This window comes from Nymphaea colorata, chromosome 11, assembly GCF_008831285.2.
Source record: "Nymphaea colorata isolate Beijing-Zhang1983 chromosome 11, ASM883128v2, whole genome shotgun sequence".
In the NCBI taxonomy this organism is placed as follows: domain Eukaryota; kingdom Viridiplantae; phylum Streptophyta; class Magnoliopsida; order Nymphaeales; family Nymphaeaceae; genus Nymphaea; species Nymphaea colorata.
Genome location: NC_045148.1, coordinates 4814833 through 4838857, shown reverse-complemented (window position 1 = coordinate 4838857; position 24025 = coordinate 4814833). Strand labels below are relative to the sequence as shown.

At 36.7% G+C, this 24025-nt stretch overlaps 1 protein-coding gene across 1 annotated transcript; it reads left to right on the top strand.

The window, feature by feature from the left end:
• Nucleotides 1–346: 346 nt before the first annotated feature.
• Nucleotides 347–7919, top strand: LOC116264302 (laccase-14-like). The gene is made up of 6 exons (XM_031644442.2): nt 347–592; nt 2598–2749; nt 3596–3840; nt 4829–4957; nt 5634–6578; nt 7525–7919. Exons 1-6 carry the CDS (start codon nt 482–484, stop codon nt 7740–7742), a joined length of 1800 nt encoding a protein of 599 aa, XP_031500302.1. The 5' UTR covers nt 347–481; the 3' UTR covers nt 7743–7919.
• Nucleotides 7920–24025: the final 16106 nt, after the last annotated feature.

Below are 24025 nucleotides of genomic sequence, written 5' to 3'. Positions count from 1 at the left end.
ACTAGCCTTTTTTCTGCTAATTGACAAACTTATGTTAAGCTCAATCAAGAGTTGGTATGAACGGCACTATGCTGAAAGATGAACATGTAAGGTTCAAATTGGAAAACCTCTAGACGAATATTGGAGAAAACAGTTTACTATATATTACGAAAAACCTCTATGATCATTTTCACAAAAATCCTGTTTCTCAGTATATAGGGCAATTTACTAGGTTTACGACAATTAATGAGGAGGTTGCAGACTATATATATATATATTTCTTGATTGCCAGCGCACATTAAGTTAGCGAGAGGTCCAACATCCGATGTCTCCACTGGAGAATGTCAGATGGAGAAACAAGCAAAGAGAAATCTTGGCTTTAATTTTCCAGCTGTGAGGGAGGACGGCCATATATAAATGAAAAGAGGGGAGGTCGGTGGGAAGTAAGGAGTGCGTCTCTCTATGCGATTGTGGGCGTCGTTTTGCAGTGGAAGAAGCGGAAATGGGCGAGGGAGATCACTTCCACAAGGGCCTGCTCCTCCGCCTCTTCCTCATCTCCTGCTTCCTCCCGTTTCCGGCAGTACTGTCCAAGACCCACTACTATGACTTCGTCGTAAGCTAGCCCTCCCCTCTTCTCTACCTTCATACGCCATAGCCATACTCAAGGAGAAATTTTTAGACTGTTGATTTAAGAAGATCAAAACGTAGACACTACTAAGTTGGAAAAAGGGAAATCTAGCTTTAAGAGATTGAAATGCCCTAAAAAAAATAAATATGCTTTTTCAGTTGATATCACTAGTCTTTGAGGGTATTTTAGTCTCTTAAAGATATACCTGGTTTTTCCTTTTTTTTCAATTTAATATCTGTCGTTTCATCTACTTAAATTCGTCTCCTCACTTTAGAATTGTAGTTACTTGCTGTACACAACAACACACTTTATTTATATATATATATATATATATATATATATATATATATATATATATATATATATATATAAGTGAGCTGCTAAGTATAAAGAAAAAAGTTACGTGCAAAATAAACAATGAAAGCACATTTTGATAATTTATTAAAAAATTGTCTTCTACAATTTTTTTACTTTTCTTATTTTTTATTTTATTTTTACCAAATTTTTTTCTTTTTTAGTGTAAAATAAAATTATTTTAATCAATAACCATACTAACACTTAAAAAATTAAAAAATCATGCACAGGTTCCTACATATAACTACTACACAATGTATCAACCGTCCTATTTTTGTTATTTTTTTTTAAAAACGAAAAAACAGGTAGGATATGCTCTGCCACCACGGCACGGGGAGGCCGTTGCCGCCGGGGACGGCTCCGGGAGCATCGCCGAGAGTCAGCGGCTGCGCTCCCCCAAAATACAAACAAGGAGTGGCAGTTGCCGCCCCCCTTACCCAACGTCACCATGGGAAGTCTACCGGGGCCTCACCGGCTGTCCGGTCGTCTTGACAGCTGGGGATGCCCTCCATAGGTATATTGGCAGCCCCCTTTTTTTTTTTTAACGTGGGGGAGAGCGACGGCCAACGGTGCTCCCCCAACGTCGTCGGGAAGCTTTTTTTTCTTTAAATGTTGAGCGTCGTCTGACGCAGCATCTGACGTTCAATGTTGATCGATTTACTTTGTAGCGTATATATATATATATATATATATATATATATATATATATATATATATAATGTGGGCGTGAAATCGGTCTGCCGCAAGCTTGTTCATATTACATATACATCATGTGGGGCAAAAGTTCTTCGCATATAGCTATGCGTATATACTGGATTCCAGTTATATATATATATATATATAATGTGGGCGTGAACGATCTTATTGCTTGTAATTACTCGAGGATAGTCGCAAAAGTTCTTCGCATGCATATATACTGGATTCCGGTGGTTTTAACTGTCAATAGTAGGGAAACTTACGCTTTTACTCTCTGCCTCCCATTTTTCCAATATATCAGAGAACTGACCAACCCCATGGATGTGGTTAGTCGGTTCTAATGTATTCGGGACCAATTATAACCTTTAGTTAAGGCACCCTTCAATTTGTTTTATTATTTATACAAGAATTAATATTTACGGTGAACTTAAAGCTTTGTTTGGTGCTGCCAAACACCGTGTTCCAAAACATTGTCTTTCATGATAAACTCGGCCTTATTTACAACTTTTAGGGCATCAAGAAAGCATTGTTTGCTTCTGTTGTAGATCTTCCATTCTGTTTGATCTCAAAGTCTTTTATTATAGAACTTTTTATTTAAACCAATGTATCGTGTGCAATAATCGCTCGTATCGTACGATACATTTGATAGAAACTATTTTGGTAAGAAATTAATAAAAAAATATTCTATGCTGCTATGTACATTTCTCCTTACAGGCATATCGTAGATTAGGCCATTTAATTTCTATTCATTCGCCTTCGAGGATTCATGGCTTATGCCGCTACCTAACTTTGGGGGCATTCCTTAAAATGGACTAGTTTAAAATTTGTGTTCATTTCCTTTCAATTACTTGGATCAACTGCCGTAGACTGTTAGTTCATTAATTGTTTTCCCTTGGTCACGTGGACTGACAATGGACTTGGTTAAGCGTACGTGGGTCAGGTGGCACCAAAGTTGTACACAAGGCTGTGTGAAGAGAAGGAGACACTAACAATCAATGGCCAATACCCTGGACCAACCCTGTACGTCAACAGAGGGGATCGACTTCTGGTCAACGTCATCAACAACGGTCCCTATGCCATCACTATCCACTGGTGAGTGGTGACTTTCCTCCGGCCGTCTCCATTTCACCTATTTATTTATTTATATTAATGTTAACAGCAAAAAATAACAAAAGGAAAGCTGGCCGGACCGTTCGATCAAAAAATCGTATGGTCCTGATGAGCAGCTGCATTGGACAAAAACTTTCGGAGTCAACATTCAATTCTTTTTTAGGATTTGTAGATTTTTTCCTTCAAGTTTGGATACACAGCATGGGATGCCGCCCATCCTTACTTGATTGCGTCTTAATTTCAAAACTATTAGTCCCCAGACTTTAACAACTAGCTTGCAGTTGAAGAATAAGTGAACAACACTTTCACATGGCATTGTCACAAAAATCCCAACTTTTACCTCCAATGTCGGTAAACTGCCATAATCGGTCATGAACACAAATCGATTGGCTATGAGTTTGCTTTCTTTTGCAAAATCAAACTCTTCTGTGTCAAGCTCTCATGCTTCTTCCTGCGTGATAAAACAGATAGCCCTGCGTGATAAAAAAAAAAAAGAAGAAGGAAAACTGCCATTTTTTCTTTACCAAAATTTCACTCTTTACGTAGCAGACCCCCAACCCTGACATAACCAGCCTCCTCCCGTCTCCACCTAATTGATACGTCCGAACAGCCACGATGCTTTCGGGGCAATTTCAAGGACCAAAGGCCGAAAAATTTAATATATTTAAGATTCGTGACCTTAGCCCATATAAGACCTGAATTGCAAAACTTGGAGTCCGGACCAGCCGAGCAAGCTCTAATTACTTTTACAAAATAATGGCAAATAATACCCTCTCTTATATAATAAACGAATAGCAAACGATTGGATGTGGGAAATGGATGGTGCAGGCATGGGCTGCTGAACCCGAGGAATCCGTGGTCCGATGGGCCAGAATGCATCACGATGTGCGCCGTGCAACCAGGGGCCAATTTCACCCACGACCTGCGCTTCTCCACGGAGGAAGGCACCCTTTGGTACCATGCCCACAGTGACTGGACCCGGTGGATGCTCCATGGTGCCGTCGTTATCTACCCGAAGATCGGAGCTAGCTACCCTTTCCCTCCACCGGACAAGGAGTATGTTGCAGTTCTGGGTAAGTCCCTCTGTTTTCACTTCACTTCTCAACTTGCCTGCATTTATCCTTTCGTTTCATTTCGTACATAATTTGCCTATGTACGTGGAAGATTGCTTCATTTCTAGTGCTTGTTAAGTCTTAGATACGTGAAAGAACACCAATTGCCCGCTGCTTCAGTAGCTGATGGCTTTAAGCCACAGAGAGAGAGAGAGAGAGAGCAATTGGAATTGGTTACGGGACGCACTTGGAGTATATGGAATTTGGGTTCTCTCCAAATTCATCTGACTTTGTAGAAAATTGATCAAATTCATGACCCTGTCTTTCTTATATGGATGCACGTATGAAACTTATACATGATTCTTAAAACTAAGTGTTTCTGTTTCATTCTCTTTCTAGCAAAGTGACGGACGACCCTCAAATTTAAGTCAATGACTTGGGATTAAGTTAAAAATGACAAATAAAAACTTTTGGAATGGCATACAAATATGCTGTTAAGTCTTGAGCATGGCAAAGGAGCAAGAAAGATGAATTTATATTAGAAATGCAAACATTAGAGGTGAATGTGACTATCACAGTGAGGTAGGATGGATTGTCAATCGGCTAACGTTTCACCTTTTTTTTTTTTTTTTTTTAAAGCTCTGTCTTTTTACGAGAGAATTATGTGCCATCTTTCGCCTCTAGCGCTTTCGGGGTGCACATGATGATTGCTTGCCAATTATTAGATGAAATGCCTATGAGTATCTATTCTAATTAGAAATTTGGAGAATATTTAAGTGATGAAGTATATGAAAGGAGGCATACGTGGTAAATTTAGCTTTGGCATTTGAATAAGTTTTGCATTTGAGATATATAGAGAGAGGTTTCCATTTTAGTAACGCTTTTTATATCCCAGAAGCCCTTTACACAGAAAATTTTTTCCTTTTCATGACGGTACGTTTTTTCTTATCGAACCTTTTACACCATTATCAAACAGATGATGATACCCATTTCTTTTGAATTATTTCAGGTGAATGGTGGACACTTAACGTGATGGAGATGTTCCTAGGAAGAGTGCGGGATGGTGGAGAATTCAATAATTCTGATGCATACACCATTAACGGCCAGCCAGGTGATATGTACTCATGCTCAGCAGCAGGTAAGAAGCACATGGTACAGTCAAATTTCTCCATTGAAAGAAACTTTTTGTAAAAGTTTCACATAATATTACTGCAGAAACTTATTTATGCACTTATGGTATGTAGAATATATCGTATACCATATTTAATTGCTCACCTTCTGCTTCTAGGCAGAAAATTCAGACCCCTTTCTATAGGTCTAGTGAGGTTCTCATACACGCGTTGACAGTATGGAATGCAACCTCGTGTTTATATAGACTAGGTATAAACTGTAAGATCTCCTTGTTTCTTGTTTTTTTGTTTTTTTTAGCGAAGCCTTGATCGAACCAGTAATATGACAAGATTAGTGCTACTCTACGTTTATATGTCTCTAAAGTTAATTATGAATTACTTATAGAAAGTTGATAAAGCAAACAAGCGACATCAGACAAGCAGTTAAAACAGATTGGAAAACATAAGAATGTCAAGCAAATTAAGGAACTAAATAGATATAATTCCCAGCTAGAGCAAATTTTAAATAACCAAATATTTTGTGGAAAGGGTTGTCATTTAGCAGCTTGTGGGGCTTTCAGAGATGATAGGACGACCATTCAAAATTGTTGATCTTTTAATACTGAGCATGGAAATTGTGTACACACCTGTTTTATTCATTTATCTAGGAAATCTACTTATTTTCTCCCTTCTCTTTCGTTGCAGGAACAAGCCGTTTTCTAGTTGAGCAAGGCAATACTTATCTTTTTCGACTTGTGAATGCTGCAATGACCACATCACTCTTTGTTGCAGTGGCAAACCATTCGCTTACAGTTGTTGGTAGAGATGGGTCTTATCTGAAGCCCTTTGATAATGAGTTAGTCGTAGTAAGCCCTGGACAAACTGTGGATTTTCTTTTACATGCCAACCAAACAAAGGGTCTCTATTACATGGCTGCTAGTTCTTACACACCTGATGGGGCAGCCACTCTGGCCGACAACACAACCACAGCAATAGTTGAATATGAAGGCTACAACACTTCCCAGACCTCACCCTCATCTCCAGACCTCCCAGCCGTTGATGACATCCATGCAGCATATGAATTTGTCTCAAAGGAGAGAAGTTTAGCCTCTGCTGATCACCCTGTTGATGTCCCAACAGAAATTGACACAAGGTTGCTCTATACCATGTCCATGAACCTTGGACTTTGCCCTAACAGCAGTTGCAAGAATCTAGAGGGGACAAGGTATGCTGCTAGTTTGAACAATGTGTCGTTTGTTAGTCCATCAATTGACATCTTAGAGGCCTACTATCAAAGCTTGAACGACATTTACACAACTGATTTTCCAAGCTTTCCGCCATATTTATTCAATTTTACATCTGAGACTTACCCAAACGAGCTCGTATATTCTGATGCTGGGACAAAAGTGAAGGTGCTGAACTATAATCAGACAGTTGAGCTTGTGTTTCAAGCAACCAGCCTTCTAAGATCAGATGCCCATCCCATGCATTTACATGGCTATGATTTCTATGTGGTTGGACGAGGTTTTGGAAACTTTGATCCTGAGAAGGACCCACTCAATTACAATTTGGTTGATCCACCTCTGGAGAACACTATTGCAGTTCCATATTTAGGATGGGCTGCTGTGAGGTTTAGAGCAAACAACCCAGGTACTACTATATTATTCTCTCTCTGCTCAATACTACTAGCAATAAGATGTAATTAATTGTCTTTTAGTAATATAGTCGACATGGTCCTTCTCATGCGCCCCTTCTTGAAAGGCTTATGGCATCAGAATGCATCTAGCTATTTGTGCTTCCTAACTGTTGGGATGGTGATTAGATATGGCACCCTACATTGCTTGTTTGGTAGATTTGTATGTACTGATCACATTATCTATGAAAGATCTCCATGTTTCTTCCTTGACTGACCTGAACAATCCACGAAGTTCAACTTGCTTGCCTGTAAGATTGTCGCTTAAAGTATATAAGAAAGAGAACATAATGCAATCAACGGGTTAACCCAGGTTGGATTCTGATCTCCCCATTAGGTTAGGTGAACCTTCTCAGACAAGGGTTTTAACTCCTGCTACGAGGAGGGCTTAGAACTGGATATTCCCCATATTTTAATTCTGAAAGGTTTATAATTTCTGAAACCATTCATAAAATCCAAGGCCCTAAAAGAGCATGAGCCAAGTACATCTATTAAGAATGTCTAAACATGAACAAAACCTCATTTTGATATCAAAGAGACATGCTGGTATTAGAACATGAAAACATGAATGAGAAACTGCCTTGCCATCGAAGACGCATTTGACACATTAGGCAAATGGGGAATCTAAAACCTAATGTTTATTTGAACCTAAATATAGACTATTAATTAGGGTATCTTTCACATTTACCTAATTCATATCTTACACTATGACCATTCTAGAGGAAATAATCCTTAATTTATGTCTGTGTGGTTATTTATCTTCGCAGGTTAGTATTTTCTGTGGTTCCTGCTCAATCCATGTTGGATAATTTCTAGCCACGAATGGATCATCTTATAGTTTATTTTCATCATGGTTTATCCATAATTGACTGCTTATATTTTCGTGTTTCTATTCTTGTATAGGAGTTTGGCTTCTTCACTGCCACCTAGAACGCCACTATACTTGGGGGATGGTTACAGTTTTTATTGTGAAGGATGGTCCAACAAACGAGACAAGCATGTTGCCTCCACCTTCATATATGCCCAAATGTTTGGATCCAGATGTTATTGAAAAAGCTGGGCATTTTGGCACGATGAAACCTTCAGATCGGTCACTAGAAGATATGGGAGCTTTTAACTAAATTGCGGTGAGACGTGGGCAATGATAAATGTGAATGAGTCACCAATAAAACGATGTCTAGCTAGTGATGGTAGAAACTCATTGATAGATTATTCAAGTAGTGTATCGCCACTGCAAACATCTTGTACTCTTAACAATGTTATCCATATCATATTGCAAGGAGGATCATCGTACGATACATATCGTATAGGTTCGAAAAACACATATGGTACGTGCATGATACATAAAATGCATGTGTGTCATGCACATATTGGCTGTATCCTACGATATGGCATGGCCCCCATGTTGTATGGCGGTATCTTACGATATGACTCTCTTTTTCAAAAAGGGGCCTAATGCCCCTTTTATGTTGAGATGCTTTTTTTTTTTTTAGTTTGTCTCCCCTTTCATTTTCAATGTTTCTAAAAGTTGTGGGAGGGTGACTTCTCACCATTTTAAAAAGAAATCGTCAATAAATCATTGTCTTAAAGGAGAAATCACTCGTTTAAAGGGATGACGATGAGCATGAAGAAGATAATGATTATTATATTGATTGATAATAATCATGGTATTATTTAATCATACACATTATTTAAATTCTTAATTGACAGTGAACAACTATCGATTCTGCGTTTTGATGTGAAGTTTAAAGCCAATGTTATCCATATTGTTTGATACAAAGCCATTTCGTATGATACAGACAGGACAGCAAAACCTGTACGAAATGCTTGCATACACATTTTTCATGTGTGTTGTAATTGTATCAGTTGCATCTTACGATATAGTGAAATTAAAAAAAAAAACCATTTTGATATTTTTTTTAAAACTTATATCTTCCCCTCCATTTCTAACACCTTTAATATCTCCAAGAGTGTTTTGAGACAAATTGCCAAAGAAATTAACAATTTGAAGGAGAGATTGCCAGTTTGAAGGGACATTTGCTGTGGAGAGCCCATTCATGAGTTGAAAAAGAGGGCTTTTGTGTTTTTTCTTTTACAAAAAGTACACAATCTCTTTACAAAAAATACACAATCTCACAAAACTAGGTCAATGGCCAATCGATAGGGGCATTGGATAGACAATAATGCCCTGAGGTGGACAGTGGGAATGATGCGATAGCCCATACATGAAGGCGTTGATGACCAAAAGTACCCCTCTTGACAGCAAATGGTTTTTCGAAAAGAGAGACCACTAGAGGCGGAAGTTTATTGGTCAGCGAAAGGAGGCTTCTCCATAACGCTTCGACGGGTTGTCCATTACCCTTTGAAAACTCACAGGGAGTTCGTAGGGAGCAGTCATCGTTGTTGTTGAAGTGGTTCTTGTTGTTAGTCGAAGCAAGCGTCAAGATGTCTGTTGGATCGATTCGCAACAACAGATAAAGTTAGCAAGAAGTGGTTCTCGTTGTCGGTTGAAAAGCACCGGTGGGAACAAGTGTAAGGACAACTATTAGATCGATTCTCATCGTCGGATGAATAGGTAGTGGAGTCTACCGGTCAAAGAAAAGTGAAGGTCATTTGTTAGAGGGAGCGAAGGCTGAGACGGTTCGAGCAGAGTGAGTGGACAGTCCTTCGGCCGAAAAAAGCATCTACTGTGACATGTAGTCTGTTTTTTTTCAGGTTGGAATCATGCTTTCATTAGTTCATATGTTGTAGGAAGTTTTAAAAAGACAATGGAATAACAACACGTGTACACTGTAAAATATAAAAAAAAAGATGAGATAATGAAATAACAAGGCGTGTATATACTGTAGAAAGTAAACAGATGGATATGAGATAATCAATAATAACACATATGCACCGTAAAAGATCAACAAAACGATATGAGTTAATGAAATAACTCTTATCCTTCTATTTATCTACTACAATATAGAAGTGTTGTTATTTCATGATCTCATATCCATATATTTATCTTTTACAGTATATTTCATTATCTCATATCCATATATTTTTCTTTTACAATGTATACACACATTGTTTTTTTCATTATTTTATATCTTTTTGTTTATCTTCTATAGTACAGACACATTAGTTCGTTGTCTCATGTCCTTTTGTTTATCTTCTACTCTATACACGCATTGTTATTTCACTGTCTTATATCCGTTCGCTTACTTCTTACGCTATATAACGTTGCTATCCACTATCTCATATCCATGAGACACACATTGTTATCTTTTACCTCTTTCCTTGCCATAGACATTACGTCATGTTTCTTTTGCTTCTTGCAGATCAACCATGTCGAATTCAATCAATGTGAAAGAATTCCACACCAAACGTTAATTATGCAACATCTGTTGGAGTGAAGTCGACCTGTACGTTGGACGAAATATAGAGAACTTGGAAAGAGATACAATGATAGGTGAGCACGATGATTTGGCATCAAGTGAAGTTAATGGGACACCTGAAGATGAAGTTGTCGTTGCAGCCCTTTTCTCATTGGTGGACAAGGAGAATAAGGGAAAGAAATAAAAAGAAAGAGCAGGTCACAAAGAAGGAAAATGAAGTGATGAAAGAAAGAAGGAGCAGGTCATGGAGAAGGAGAACGAAGGAGTGAAAGCAAATGAGAAGGAGGTGGCAGAAACGAAGGGACAAGTAGCGGAGACAGAGAATGCAAGGGAATAGGAAATTGAGAAGGAGGAGGTAACACAAAAGGAGGGATATGCCACAGAGACAAAGAATGGTGGAGAGAAGGAAAATGAGGAGGAGGAGGTGGTGAAAATAGAGGGACAGGCTGTGGGGATGGAGAATGAAGGAAGTGAGGATAATGAGGAGTAGGATCCATTGTTAGATGAAGAAGAGGAAGTAGTTGCAGATGTACAGACTGTGCCTACACTAAAAATTAGAGGTGTCAAGCGAAGGAGAAAACAACTAGTCAAAGCTGAAGTAGAAGTTGTAAAGACAAAAGCGGCGATTATGTGACGTCGATACAAGTAACCTATGACATTTATTCAAGTAATTCTAATTTTAATTAAAATTTCTGTACTAGATAACATCTTTGACACTGGTATCATTTCTGTCAATGGTGTTCAATTGTCGATTGGCATGAAATTCTGTCGGGCTTTCAAAAGAGATTAGTGAGAGTGCAGTTCTTGAGGCTGTTGTCATATGGCACCATGGAAATCTAATGGAATCCCTTGTATGCCTTGACACAACAGTAGGATGCTCCACAAACATATTTGTGTTTGATAGATTCAAGATGACGATCACTCTAGGAGAGATTGTAAGTTGTTGGGTCTAAAAATTCACGAAAAACCTGTCCCCTGGACTCCCAGTTACAGCTTGAGAGGAAAAAGCATCGATCTTATAGGGTTAATGGATTTTGAGTTTGAGATTCTTTGGCCTTTGAGGTGAAGTCAACGTCATTATTTGTGGCAAAGCTACAAAATAAAGGGCAGCATGCAAAGCATGATGTAGCTTCACAATAAGTGGACCAAGCATTGAGTTCATTTCTTGTTTATTTATTTGGCCTATGTCATTTTTGTAACATTCAAACTCTAGAATAAGCTCGCGGTACATCTAATTTTTGGAAAATATGGAGCAGACTAACCGCTATTATTCGCATCCCCAAAAATCTTTGGTTTTTGGAATGCTCAAGAAAAATGAGGTTTTATTTTGAAATAAGAGAGAAAAGGACTCACCCGTTGTTCGCATCCCCAATTTTTTTGCTTTTAGAGTGCTCCAGAAAAATCAATTTTGTTTTGAAAACGAGAGAGAAAAGAGACTCGCTCATCGGTACAAGGATCGACCATTCCTGGTGCCTTTACCGAGGATAATCAATCCAAGGGCTATGTTTATACTTGATGCATTTCGTTTTGACTTGAACATCTTTTTCATTCTATATGCGGTGTAGAAAAAATGTTGAAAGTTTGGTGTTTCAAACTTTTAAAAAGATTCTTGAAGAATTACTTGAGAATGTGAAACATTTTGGAGAAAACTAGAATTGAGAAATATCATTTGAAAAGTTTGGGAAATCATTTTTAAAGTCACTTTAGTGTTCTCTTAAGATTTTAAGTAGGTTTGAGGTTTTGCTCTAATTCAGTTACTACTTGGTTAGTGCTCAATCTCATGTTACTTAAGTTCTTTCAGAGATGTGTTTGTGGTCATTTGTAATGTTAAGTGAATGTGGATGCATGAATGTATTGATCCTACACGATTCATTCATACATCTAAGATTTTTGTAATAATTTTTTTTTGAAAAAAGGAGAAAAGTTTTTTGAAAATGGAATGAGGTTGTAGACCATCAAGCATGATTCTAATATTGGATCATCACTTGAGTTTGGTCTTGGTGAAGTCAGCAAATGAAAAAAAATCTTTAAAGAAAAATGTTCAAAAGAATGGAAAAGATGAAAGACTTGATCCCAAGAGAGATATAGAGAAAGAGAGAGAGAGAGAAAAAGATCTTCAAAATCATAAAATCAAAGATTAAAAAGAAAGAGAGATTTTAAAATGGAATACACGTACATATATTCATATATACATATACGAGAGTTTGTAAAAGAATATGTTAAATCATAAAGAGAAAAAAAAAAGACATTTATGTGGACGTATACGTATACAACATGTATATACGCACAAGTCTTCATGAGTATTAAAAACAAGAAATGACTTAAAAATAGCAGACTTCAATTTTTGATATAGGCCAGAAGGGAACTTTGGCTCATGCAAGAGCCTAAGCTAAGTCTCCAAGGCCACATTAGAGAGGGTATTTGGTTTTGAAAATCTTTTGGAAAACATGCTTCCAAATATGACCATAAAATCATATTGTTCGCTTCAAGAAAATAAATTTCTTCTACCATTGGCTATGGAAGAAAATCAAATATTCATGAAATGAAAAACAGCGTAGGAAAGCACACATTGGGGCCCCTAATCGGGTGATTAAAAAATAAACTAAGCGTGAAAATGACATGAAGATGCACTTTAACATGTACAAATTCGTGAAGGGTTTTTCCGAGTTGGATAAATCCCAACCTCAAAAATTAACACAAGAATGAAGAAGCCCCAAACTAACTCTCATTATCGCCGTGTATTCATATATAAATAGAAAAAATTAAACAACTGTGCATGACCAATATCTCCAAAGCAAAGCAACATTCACGTCATAGAAAGAACATGTTCAATCATAGAATGAAATATTACTTCACATTCTCATGCTCTCGGTGCACTCAAACATAGCTTTTTGACTCTAAAATAGAGATTTGAGAGCTATCTCATATGGCCATAGGGAGATGAAGAAGGAAAGAAACAATGAAAAGAATGGAGTGAGATATTGATTACATACCTCTAATGAGAATGATTTTAGGAAGATGAATAATCTTGCTCTGAATGATCTTAGATTCACCTGTAACTTGATGAAGCCTGCTCCCAAAGTTGGAGAAGAATAAAAAGAATGAGAAGGAAGAAATGGAAAAAGGGGCAAATCTTCAAGTGAAGAGACATTAGAAATCCTCCAAGGGTTAGGCCATGCTCAAGAGGGAGGATTGTGGGGGTATTTATAGAGATTTTGAAGCAAAAATTCAAAATTCGAATTCAAGGTTAGAATTTAAGAGGGAAGAGTTTTGGAGCCAAAATTCAAAATTCGAATTCAAGATTTGAATTCAAGAGGGAAGAGTTTTAGAGCCAAAATTCAAAATTCGAATTCAACATTTGAATTGAAGAGGGAAGAGCTTTGGAATTCTGATTTGGATCTAAACTTGGATTTTGAATCTAATTTGGATTTGATAATAGGATTTTGTATTTGAATCTCGTGTAAAAGGTAGAGTTTTGAATTTGAATTTTGTGTTTTAGTTTGGACAACAGTTTAGAAATTCATTTTGGATCAAATAAACACAAATTTGTTTTGAGTTTAAAATTTAAATCCAAATAAAAAAATAATAGTCTTTCTTGAAAAATTTGTGGTGATAACTACCGTCGGTACGAGGATTGATCGTTATCCGTGCCATTATCGGAAGTAACCAATCCAAGGGTTTTATTTATTCTTAGTGTATTTTATTTTTACTTAAACATATTTTCATTCTAAATGCGGTACAGTGCTTGAGAAAAGATTGAAAATTTGATTTTTCAAGTTTTTGAGAAAGTTTTTGAAGAACCATTTAAGCGCGTAAAACATTTTGATTTGAAAAACTTTGAATTGAGAAATCTTTACAAATATCGTTTGGAAACTTTAAAAATCACTTTTGAAGTCACTTTAGTGTTCTCTTAAGACTTTAAATTGCCCGTCGCGCTCGACGCGCAAACAAAAACAATAATTTTTTTTAACGAAATAAAATAAAATAAGATAAAATAAAATACATAAATAAATAAAAAAAGTTGTTTATATTAAAAACTATTTTTTTAATTTAAAATGTGTAAAAAATGATTTTTGTTGCAAATGAGTGACCAACTTTGTTTTGAGTGACTCTGAGCTCGTTTTAAATTCGGATTGGAATTAATTGGTCGCCTGTGCGTTCTAGTGAGTGATTTAAGGTCAAAAACACGCCTTGGTGCGAGAATGAAACATAAAACAAAGGGAAGGTCCTTGCATGCATGCGCGACATTCATAGCATCAAATTTTGTCATTTTGATTTTGAGTTTCAAATTCTCAATTTAGATCTAAACTTGGATTTTGGATCTCATTTGGATTTTGGATTTGAATCTTGCGTCTAAAGTTGAATTTTGAATTTGAATTTTGTGTTTGGGTTTAGACAATGGTTTAAAAATTCATTTTGGATTGAATAGTCACCAATTTGTTTTGGGTCTAGGATTGGGCTCAAGATCCAAAGATTAAATCCAAATACAGTATCTTTGAAAAAATTTGGAGTGATAATAGATGCCCTTTTTGTTACTAAGCCGGCACCAGCCGCGTATAGTGGCAAAGATAAGCACCCCAGATTTTTGAAACAAGACATATTTGGAGTGACATTTCAGGTTTAACTCATTACCTGAATGAGTTATTTGAGCTAGATTGAGTTTAGGTTTGACCCCTTACCTGAGCAGGTCTGGGAAAGATTGAGTTCAGGTTTGACCCCTTACATAAGCGGGTTGTTTTACATTGCAGGTTTTAATACCTTACCTGCATGGGTTGCTTTGCATTGCAAGTTTTAATCCCTTACGTGCATCGGTTGCTTGGCATCGTAGGGTTAACCCCTTACCTACATGGGTTGCTCTCGAGTCATGAGTGATAATAATAAAAAAATAAAAAAATGCCCCTGTGTAATCATTACGTTTTACGACTGGGAAGAATCCAAAATGAATAGTAGATTGAATGTGGTGAACACAAATATTTTTCATTGATTGGAAAGTGAATGCAAGAGGACTAGGTGTACAATTTCTTGAGGTGAAGAGTATTAACAGGATCGACAAGTTCCACCCTATTAGCATCAATCAATCGGTATGAATTACAGGGCAAGACTTCCTTAATAACATATGGACCTTCCTAGTTTGGTGCCCATTTACCCCGTGGCCGTCCTTTGAGGTATACCACAGATGATAGGACCAAGTCATTCACTTTGAATTGTCTCTCAATAACTGATTTGGCAAATTGTCTAGCCACTCTTTAGCGATAGACTTTAGCACGCTCAACCACTTTTAGCCTCTTTTCATCTAGCAAATCAAGTTGCATTAGTCTCTTCTGTTGATATTGATTTAGAGGAAGCTTCATGAGAGAAATGAACTTCAAAGTACGTTTTAGTATATGTAATAGTAGAATCACTTCCGTTCCATAGACTAGCTCAGCTGGAGTAACATTCGTTCGAGTTCTCATAGTGGTGCTGTAATGCCCACAGAGCGTTGTGCATCCTTTTGTGCCAATCTCTTACAGTTTCCATGGTCTGTTCCAAGATGCAGATTAGGATCTTATTGGTGGCCTCTGCTTGCCTATTACCTTAGGGGTAATAAGGAGCTGAAAAATGATGTGTGATATGGTATTTACTGCATAACTGCCTCATCTTTTCATTTTTGAAATGAGTCCCTTATCTGATGTTATATCATGAGGGACTCCAAATTTGCAAAGGAGTTTTTTTTTTGAATAAAGGATATTATGTGACGCCCTTCTACGGTTCTGAGCGTGACAACTTCTACCCATTTGGTAAATTAGTTCATTGCAGTAGGAAAATATTTATAGCCATTAGAAGCTGCAGGGGATATGGGTCCAACTACGTCAAATGTCCACATTGAAAATGGTCAGAGAGATTACAGAATGCAAGTGAGAGGCTGGTGCATGGATTATCGGAGCATGTAGTTGATATTTTTTACATTGACGAATTGGTAACAATCTTGTTGCATAGTAGGGTAGTAATATCCTGCTCGAATTATTTGCCTGTGAGAACCAACATGGACCGCACAATCTCCTTGATGTGACTCTTTGATGACTTCCTTTGCTGCCTCATCGACATCAAGACACTGAAGTATTCAGTACTAAACCCACGCCTATATGATACTCATGCAAGAATAAAGTACCTTGCTGACATATGTTGAATTTCTTTTTGTTCATTTTTGGGCATTTCAGTCAACATTTCTCCACTCTCAATGTACCTTTTGATGTTATGGTACCACGGCGTATTCCCTTCTTAGATATGATGAACATGTTTTACTGCTTCAAAAGCGGGTTGTTCTAATCTTTCAATATCAAAAGAACAGATTGCTTCATTAAGTTCAAAAGGAGATAATAGATCCTAAACTTCCGAAGCCATCTACGTTGCCTTCTTTTTTTATGTGAGATAATTATACTTATTCAAACTGATGGATCAAGGCGATGGTGATCTTTTGATATGGCACCAACTTTTTGTCTTTGACTTACCATTATCTATTTACTTGATTGAAAAATCAAAATTAAAAGAGTATGAAATTATTTCATCTTCCAAAGTGATGATAAAATGTCTATATCTGCTCCCATCACATTTGTAGATCCATCAAAGTATATCTTTCATATAGGAACTGTTTCCAATCTTAGTACACGTTCGTCTAGAACTCATCGTTCATTCTGATTTCCTCATACTGGGGAAAGTCTGCTAACTGATCCGCAATTGCTTGTCCTTTGATTGATTTTCGGGACACGTATTCAAGATCATATTGCATCAGCAAAACTTACCATTTGGTGATGTGCCCATTAAGGAAAGGGTGCTCCAAAATTTATTTAAGAGGATTCAACTTACAGAGTATCTTGACCTCACAAGCTAATAAATAATGTCTCAGCTTCTTACACATCCAAATCAATGCTAGACAAATTTTTTCTATTGGAGAGTACTTTTTTTCATATTGGACAAACGTTTTGCTGACGTAATATATTGCATGCACGATCTGACTTCCTACCTTATATTATGCCAAAAAGCCGCCGCCACACACTGATTCATTTACTTTGATGTAAAACAACAATTGTCTACTCAACACCGGAGGTTTTATGATTGGTAGATTTAGATTGTATTTCTTGAACTTTTTAAATGACTGTTAGCACTCAAACCCCATTCAAACTTGATGTATTTCCTCAACAGCTAGTTGAATGGTTCACATCTCATGGCTAGATTGGAGATGAATCGTCTGATGGACTGGATTTGCCCTTGTAATCTTTGTACTTCCTTGATATTGGTAGGTGATGACATATCGATGATCGCTTTGGCATTGGTAAGATCTATCTCGATCCCCATGTATTGATCATAAATCCCAAAAGTTTACCCAATCCAACCCCAAACACACATTTTTGGGGATTCAAATGAAACTTGTATTGTAAGAGTATCTCGAACACCTGGGCGAGGGTTTCAATGTGATCTTCTCTTGTTTTAGATTTAATTAATATCTCATTGATATATGCATTCATGATTTTGTGTATCTGATCATGGTAGATTGCAACCATGACTCTTTGATAAGTCGCTCCAGCATTTTTTAATCCAAACGACATTACCATATAATAGAAAGTGCCCCAAGGTGTAGTAAAAGTGGTCTTTTAGGTTGATCCTAGACAACTAATTTGATTTGGTTATATCCTGAATATCTATCCATAAAAGAGAATATGACATGGCCTGTAGTAATGTCTACCAATAAATCAATGTTTAGAAGTTGGTAATCGTCTTTCGGTGTGGCTTTGTTCATCTCTCAAAGGTCAATGCATAGTCTGACTTTTCCGTTCTTCTTAGGAACCACCAAGATGTTAGCCAACCATTCAGGGTAATCAATAACGTGAATAAATTTTGCCTTTAGAAGGTCCTCTAATCCTTCTTTTACGGGCCCTTCTAGTCGAGGATCAAGTTTGCCCAATTTTTGTTTAACTAGCTTGCAATTGAGACTTAAGTTAAACGATGTTCAACCAATTGGGGGTCTAAGCTGAGCGTATCCTCATAGGTCCATGCGAAAACTTCTTGGTAGCTTATAAGAAAGTCCATCAATTAAACTAGTACCAATTTGAAGAATCTTAGGATTCTCATTGGTTCCAATGTTAATTTCTTCAATCAGATATGAGGGATGTTCTTGTTTCTGAATCTGAGCGAATTCCAGTAATTCTGATTCGAGTACTATCGTATGTTCTACTTCAGCGACTGCTTGTTTGACAAATGCTTTATGGGAAACTTCCAAGGAAAAAGAAGAAACTGAAACATGTTGAGTTCTGACATCATGTAAAGAGAACGATAAAGAAAAATTGAACAAAATTAAAATTGATAAAAAAACATTACTTGCATTGCATATTGAAAGTTCTTAGTTCATAGAGGGGGTGTCCTCCCATGAGACTAGACAAGTATAAGTCAAGATTACAAAATTCATGGGAGAATTTAAAAACAAAGGCGAATACTATCAACCAACAAAATCTTCACATTTCCTTATGATATCCCAATGCACTGATATGAATTCCCAGGTGATTTAATATCATTGGAGATCTTAGATATGAGGATTTGAGGTCATATTCCCCCACCCCCATCTGACCTCAAATATGAGGTTTTCTCAATAAACTGAGAATCTCAAGTCCTCTTTTTTATATAAAGGTGGAATGTAGTGTTTGCTTACATATATACACACACACACATATATGAAGCTTGTGAAAAGAAAGTATTAACTCAAATTGAGAGGGAGAAGAAGATTTTAGAAAAAAGAGAGAAAGAGATATTTTAGAGAAAAATAGATTTTTAGAGAAAAGGCGTCGAGAGAGAGAGAGAGAGAGAGAGAGAGAGAGAGAGAGAGAGAGAGAGAGAGAGAGAGAGAGAGATACATATATATATATTCATATGTACGTGTATGAGAATTTGTAAAAGAATATGTTAAATCATAAAAAGAGAAAGACAAAGAGATCATGTGCATGTATATGTATATAACATGTATGTACGTATACATCTTCTTGAGAGTTGAAATCAAGAAATGATTTGAAAATATCTGACTCCAATTTTTATATAGGTTGGAAAGGAACTTGGGCTCATGCAAGAGCTTAGGCTAAGTCTCTAAGGCCTCATTAAAGAGGGTTCTTGCTTTCGAAAAATTTTTGAAAATCATGATTTCAAATATTTTCATACATGATCATAAAACATAATTACTTTGTTTATTACAAGAGAATATATTTCTTCCATCATTGGGTATGAAAGAAAGTCAGGCAGCGTAATAAAGCACTTATTAGTGTTTCTAATCGGGTGATTAAAAGAGAAACTAACGTGATAATGACATGAAAATGCATTGTAATATGTACATATTCGTGAGAGGTTTTCTCGGGTTGGACAAATCCCAAACTCAATAATGAACATAAAAATGAAGAAATCCCAACCCAAGCACTCATTCTCGCGGTGCATTTACTCATTAATTAATGAAAATTAATACATCATGCATAAACATCATCTCAAACATAAACAAAGAGTGAGACAACATAACAAGCATATTTCAGAAATAAATGAATAAATGAGATTTGTTTCACCTTGCGCATACTCCCGGTGCACTCAAGAATAGTTCTTGACTTCAAAGAGGAGATCTGAGAGCTATCTTATATGGCCATGGGGAGATGAAAAAGAAAGAAAGTAAGGAAAAAATATGGATTGGGGTATTAATTACATACCTCTAATAAGAATGATTTTCAGAAGATGAAACTCCCACTTTGAATGATCCCAAAGCTTCCTCAAATGGGGCATGCTCCCTTGACGAGTTGGAATTTGGAGAAGAAGTATAGGAAAAAGAAGAGAAGAAGAGAGAAATGTAGAAAAAGAGCTAAGGAGAAAACTTTAAGTCTTCAAGTGAGAAGCACTAGAGGTTCTCCAAGGATTAGCTCATGCTCAAGAGGGAAGATTGTGGAGGTATTTATAGAGAGTTTTGGAGCCAAAATTCAAAATTTGATTTTTTTTAATTTAACAAGATTTTCATGCGAATTCTAAATATTTTTGAATAATTTTTAATTTTTTAAAAATAGGTTTTAACTAAGTGGAATTGGCCATTGGCCTTGCAAATACATCTCCTTGGGGTGTTGGCAGTGCTAATGCCCACCCAACAAAGCCAAAACCACCCCTCAAGCATTGTTGTGCACCAAGTGCTGCGGCAGTGCACAACGCGTTGCCGTGCTCGTGCAGGCGATCACACACAACTGCGAGCCGTGTAGCCACGCACGACGCACGAGCGAAAGCAATAAATCTTTTTAACGAAATAAAATAAAATACATAAAAAAATAAAAAAATCTGTTCATATTAAACTCTTTTTTAATTTAAAATGTATAAAAAATGGCTTTTTTCAAATGAGTGGCCGACTTCGTTTTAAGTGACTCCAGACTTGTTTTAGATTTGGATTGGGTTCAATTAGTCGCTAGCGTGTTATAGTGAGTGATTTAAACTCAAAAACACGTCTTGAAATGAGAAAGAAACATAAAACAAAGGGAAGGTCCTTTCATGCACGCACGGCGCTCATAGCATCAAATTTTTTCGTTTTGATCTCGGCTTTGGATTTTGAGTTTGAAATTCCTGATTTAGATCTAAACTTGGATTTTGGATCTAAGGATCCAAGAGTTGGATTTTGGATTTGATTCTCGTGTCTAAAGTTGGGTTTTGAATTTGAATTTTGTGTTTGGCTTCAGACAAGGGTTTAGAAATTCATTTTGGATTGAATAGTTGCGAATTTGTTTTTGGGTCTAGAATTGGGCTCAGGATCCAAAGATTAAATCTGAATACGGCATTTTTGGAAAAATTTGAGGTGATCACAGCTACGTGTGGGGCGCAGCTGTGCTTCTGCATTTGTATAGCCAGCTAGAGCAATTTAAGAGCGGAGTTGCATCAGTGGGAGGATGTTGGTTGGTGTGATAGGTATAGATATTATCTTCAACATGTAGCCTTATTGAAAAAAAAAAATTATCTTTCATCTTGTAATATTTTTACTTTGTCTCTTGTTACAGGTGTGGGATCGCGTACCTTCTATGTGGAGCGTCCATTTCTAGATGCATGGCCATTACATGCACTGTGGAGAGGTATCAGTCCCAAAGATTACAACAGTGCAAAATCATCTAGGTCAATCATATCGAATCTTTAGATGGGTTAAGTATGTATAGCAAATAGAGTTTTTGCTCAATAAAGGCGGTAGGATATTTGTGTACTGATGTTCATTCCATGTTTATGTGTTGATGTTGTTTAGACCATACAACGATGCAAATGAGCAAGATTGGAATATCATAAAAGCTTTTGAGTTGTCATTTAGAGATGTGCGGTTGTGCTGCATGAACAAAGTAGAAATGTAGCATGGCATACAAGTCCTTTTGCAGCATGGTATGGACCCGATTTTGTACCTACCCCAGCCCTACAAGAGATTAAGGTACAAAAGTACTCTCGGGACTGGAGTTGACTAGCAATTGTTCATTTAAAGGGAGCTCCATAACTAGTCTCATCATGGTAAAATGGTCGTTTTTTACGATGGTGAGAAGTTTGCACTAGGGTACCACGAACAATATTGAGATGTAGTGCATAGTTAGATACCCGAAATGCGTTTAATTGATTTGCCCCCTTGTGAATCACCATCAGCAGCAGCAAGAGATATCCCACTTCCATCAACATCCGCAGCAGGAGGAGATAACCTCATTGTTGCATCATCATCATCATCTTGAGCGAAGGATGCTGCTCAAAGGAAGATCCACAGAAAACGACACCAGGAGGAACATATGGGCAAGGAGATTTGAAGCAAAAGACACCAGGACCAGGCAGAGGTTGTAGCTTAACATATAATCCTACCCGTAAAAGCGAGATTGGTGGCAGCAATAAACTCGCTGATTGATCATGTTGTTGTCTTGACTCAAAAAATTGATGATTTGAATAATAATTTATAAAAAAACGACATGAACATGATGATCAAGAATAATTGTATTTATTCATTTGTTTAACGTTCTATTATTAAACATGATAGTCATCTATTGGCTCAATTACCAACTTTGCTTGACTCGGATCATGCATTATTTTTTTTCTTATTTATGTTTACCCCAATAATTTTCTAGCTTCTATATCCATAGTATGTCTTTCTTCTCATTTTACTACTTCCACAATTTTAATGGGTCATCAATTATTCCTTGGTAAGCCCATTTTTTTTAGAATTGCTTCCCAATCTATTCTATCATACGTTGTCAATCTCTCATTTATTCATTTGTTTAACATTTTATTATTAAACATGATAGCCATCTATTGGCTCAACTACCAACTTTACTTGACTCATGTCATGCATTCCTTTTCCTCATTTATATTTAGCCAAATAATCTTCTAACTTCAGTACCTATAGTATGTCTTTCTTTCTATTTTACTACTTCAGTATATTCTGTTTTCAATGATCGAACATGTGATTTTAAATTATTCATTCACCCATATTGAATATATATGAATCAAACACCATGTATTTATTCAATTCTGCTTGAGATTTAATCATTTCAAAATTAAGATTCTTCACTAGTAATAGATTGCTCATAATCTTCTTTGTTCTCTCATATTTTCAACTTGATATCTCGCTATGCGAATCACTATGTACTAATCATATTCTTATAACAAATTTCTTTCCTATAAGCTTTGTCACAATTGCTTGTCATACGCATAATGTTACCATTCACCCTCACTTTTCTATTAGCAATATATATATATATATATATATATATATATATATATCAATTTTCTTTAAATGATTTTGTCGATACCTTCTTTTATTAGGGCATTTTCTAGTATTTTCTTCGCCTTAGTCCCAACACAAGACAACAACCAGCTATCTTTTACCTAGTACATGACACATCATGTTTTGAATCATATTCTATCGCTTATCAATCATGCCAATTGCTAATACTAGGGTATGTTTTTTCAAATTATGAATATTTTGAGGCATTTTCTAAATTATTGTGCGACATCTATTTTTCTTTCACAAAATCATCATTGTCCATCAAGAAAAGGGTCATATCCCAAACAAATCATTTCAGCTGCTAAGCTAACCGACAAAATTTGGTGCTATTGAGCACCGAGTACGCATGCACAAACATTCCTTTTGTTTTATGTCTCGTCTTGGCACCAAAATTGTGTTTTTGAGCTTAAACCACTTAGTAGAAGGCATCAGCGACCAACTGAACTCAATCTGGATAAAAAACGAGCCCGGAGTCACTCAAAACAGAGTCGACTGCCCATTTATAACAAAAACCAAATTTTTACACATTTAAAATAAAAAAAGTATGTTTCTCATATCAACAACCTTTTTTTATTCATTTTATCTGATTTTATTTGATTTTGTTAAAAAAAAACTCAACTCATGCGTTGCACGTGCTTGAGCATCACCTGGTGTGCGTCCTGAGCACTCGAGCACCACGTGCACTCGAGTGTGTTGTCGCACGCACGATCATTGCGTGCTCGAGCATCACTCTTTGACCACATGCGGCGCATCGCGCACCGCTTGTGACAGAGTTGCACTGAGCCAGGGCTTGCGCAGCACGCGGGCCCATTTCATGCAAAAAACCGTTCATTGGGGGGTGGTTTGTGCCATGTTGGGTGGGCAATAGCCCTGCTCACAACCCAAAGGGGTGTTTGCAGGGCAAAGGGCCAATCCCACTTGGTCAAAGCCTGTTTTTTTAATTAAAAATAATTCAAAAATATTTGAAATTCGCAAGAAAATGTTGTTAAATTAAAAAAAATCAAACTTCGAATTTTGACTCCAAAACTCTTTATAAATACCCCCCTCTTGGACATGGGCTAACCCTTGTGGAATTTCTAATGTTTATCCACTTGAGGATTTGATTTTTCTTCTAAATTTCTCTCTTCTTTTCTTCTTCTTCTTCTTCAAGTTCCAAGGGAGCATGAGAAGATAGTAGAGGTACGTATTCCATATTTCATTTTCATTTTTCGTTTTTCCTTGCTACCTCTCCATGGCCAAGCAAGAAAGCTCT

Bases quoted from the DNA above. Each gene is read 5' to 3' on its own strand.
- LOC116264302 (XM_031644442.2), top strand. From the start codon at position 482: ATGGGCGAGGGAGATCACTTCCACAAGGGCCTGCTCCTCCGCCTCTTC. The intron at 3,841-4,828 runs GTAAGTCCCTCT...GAATTATTTCAG, and splicing joins GGAGTATGTTGCAGTTCTGG to GTGAATGGTGGACACTTAAC. The intron at 4,958-5,633 runs GTAAGAAGCACA...CTTTCGTTGCAG, and splicing joins GTACTCATGCTCAGCAGCAG to GAACAAGCCGTTTTCTAGTT.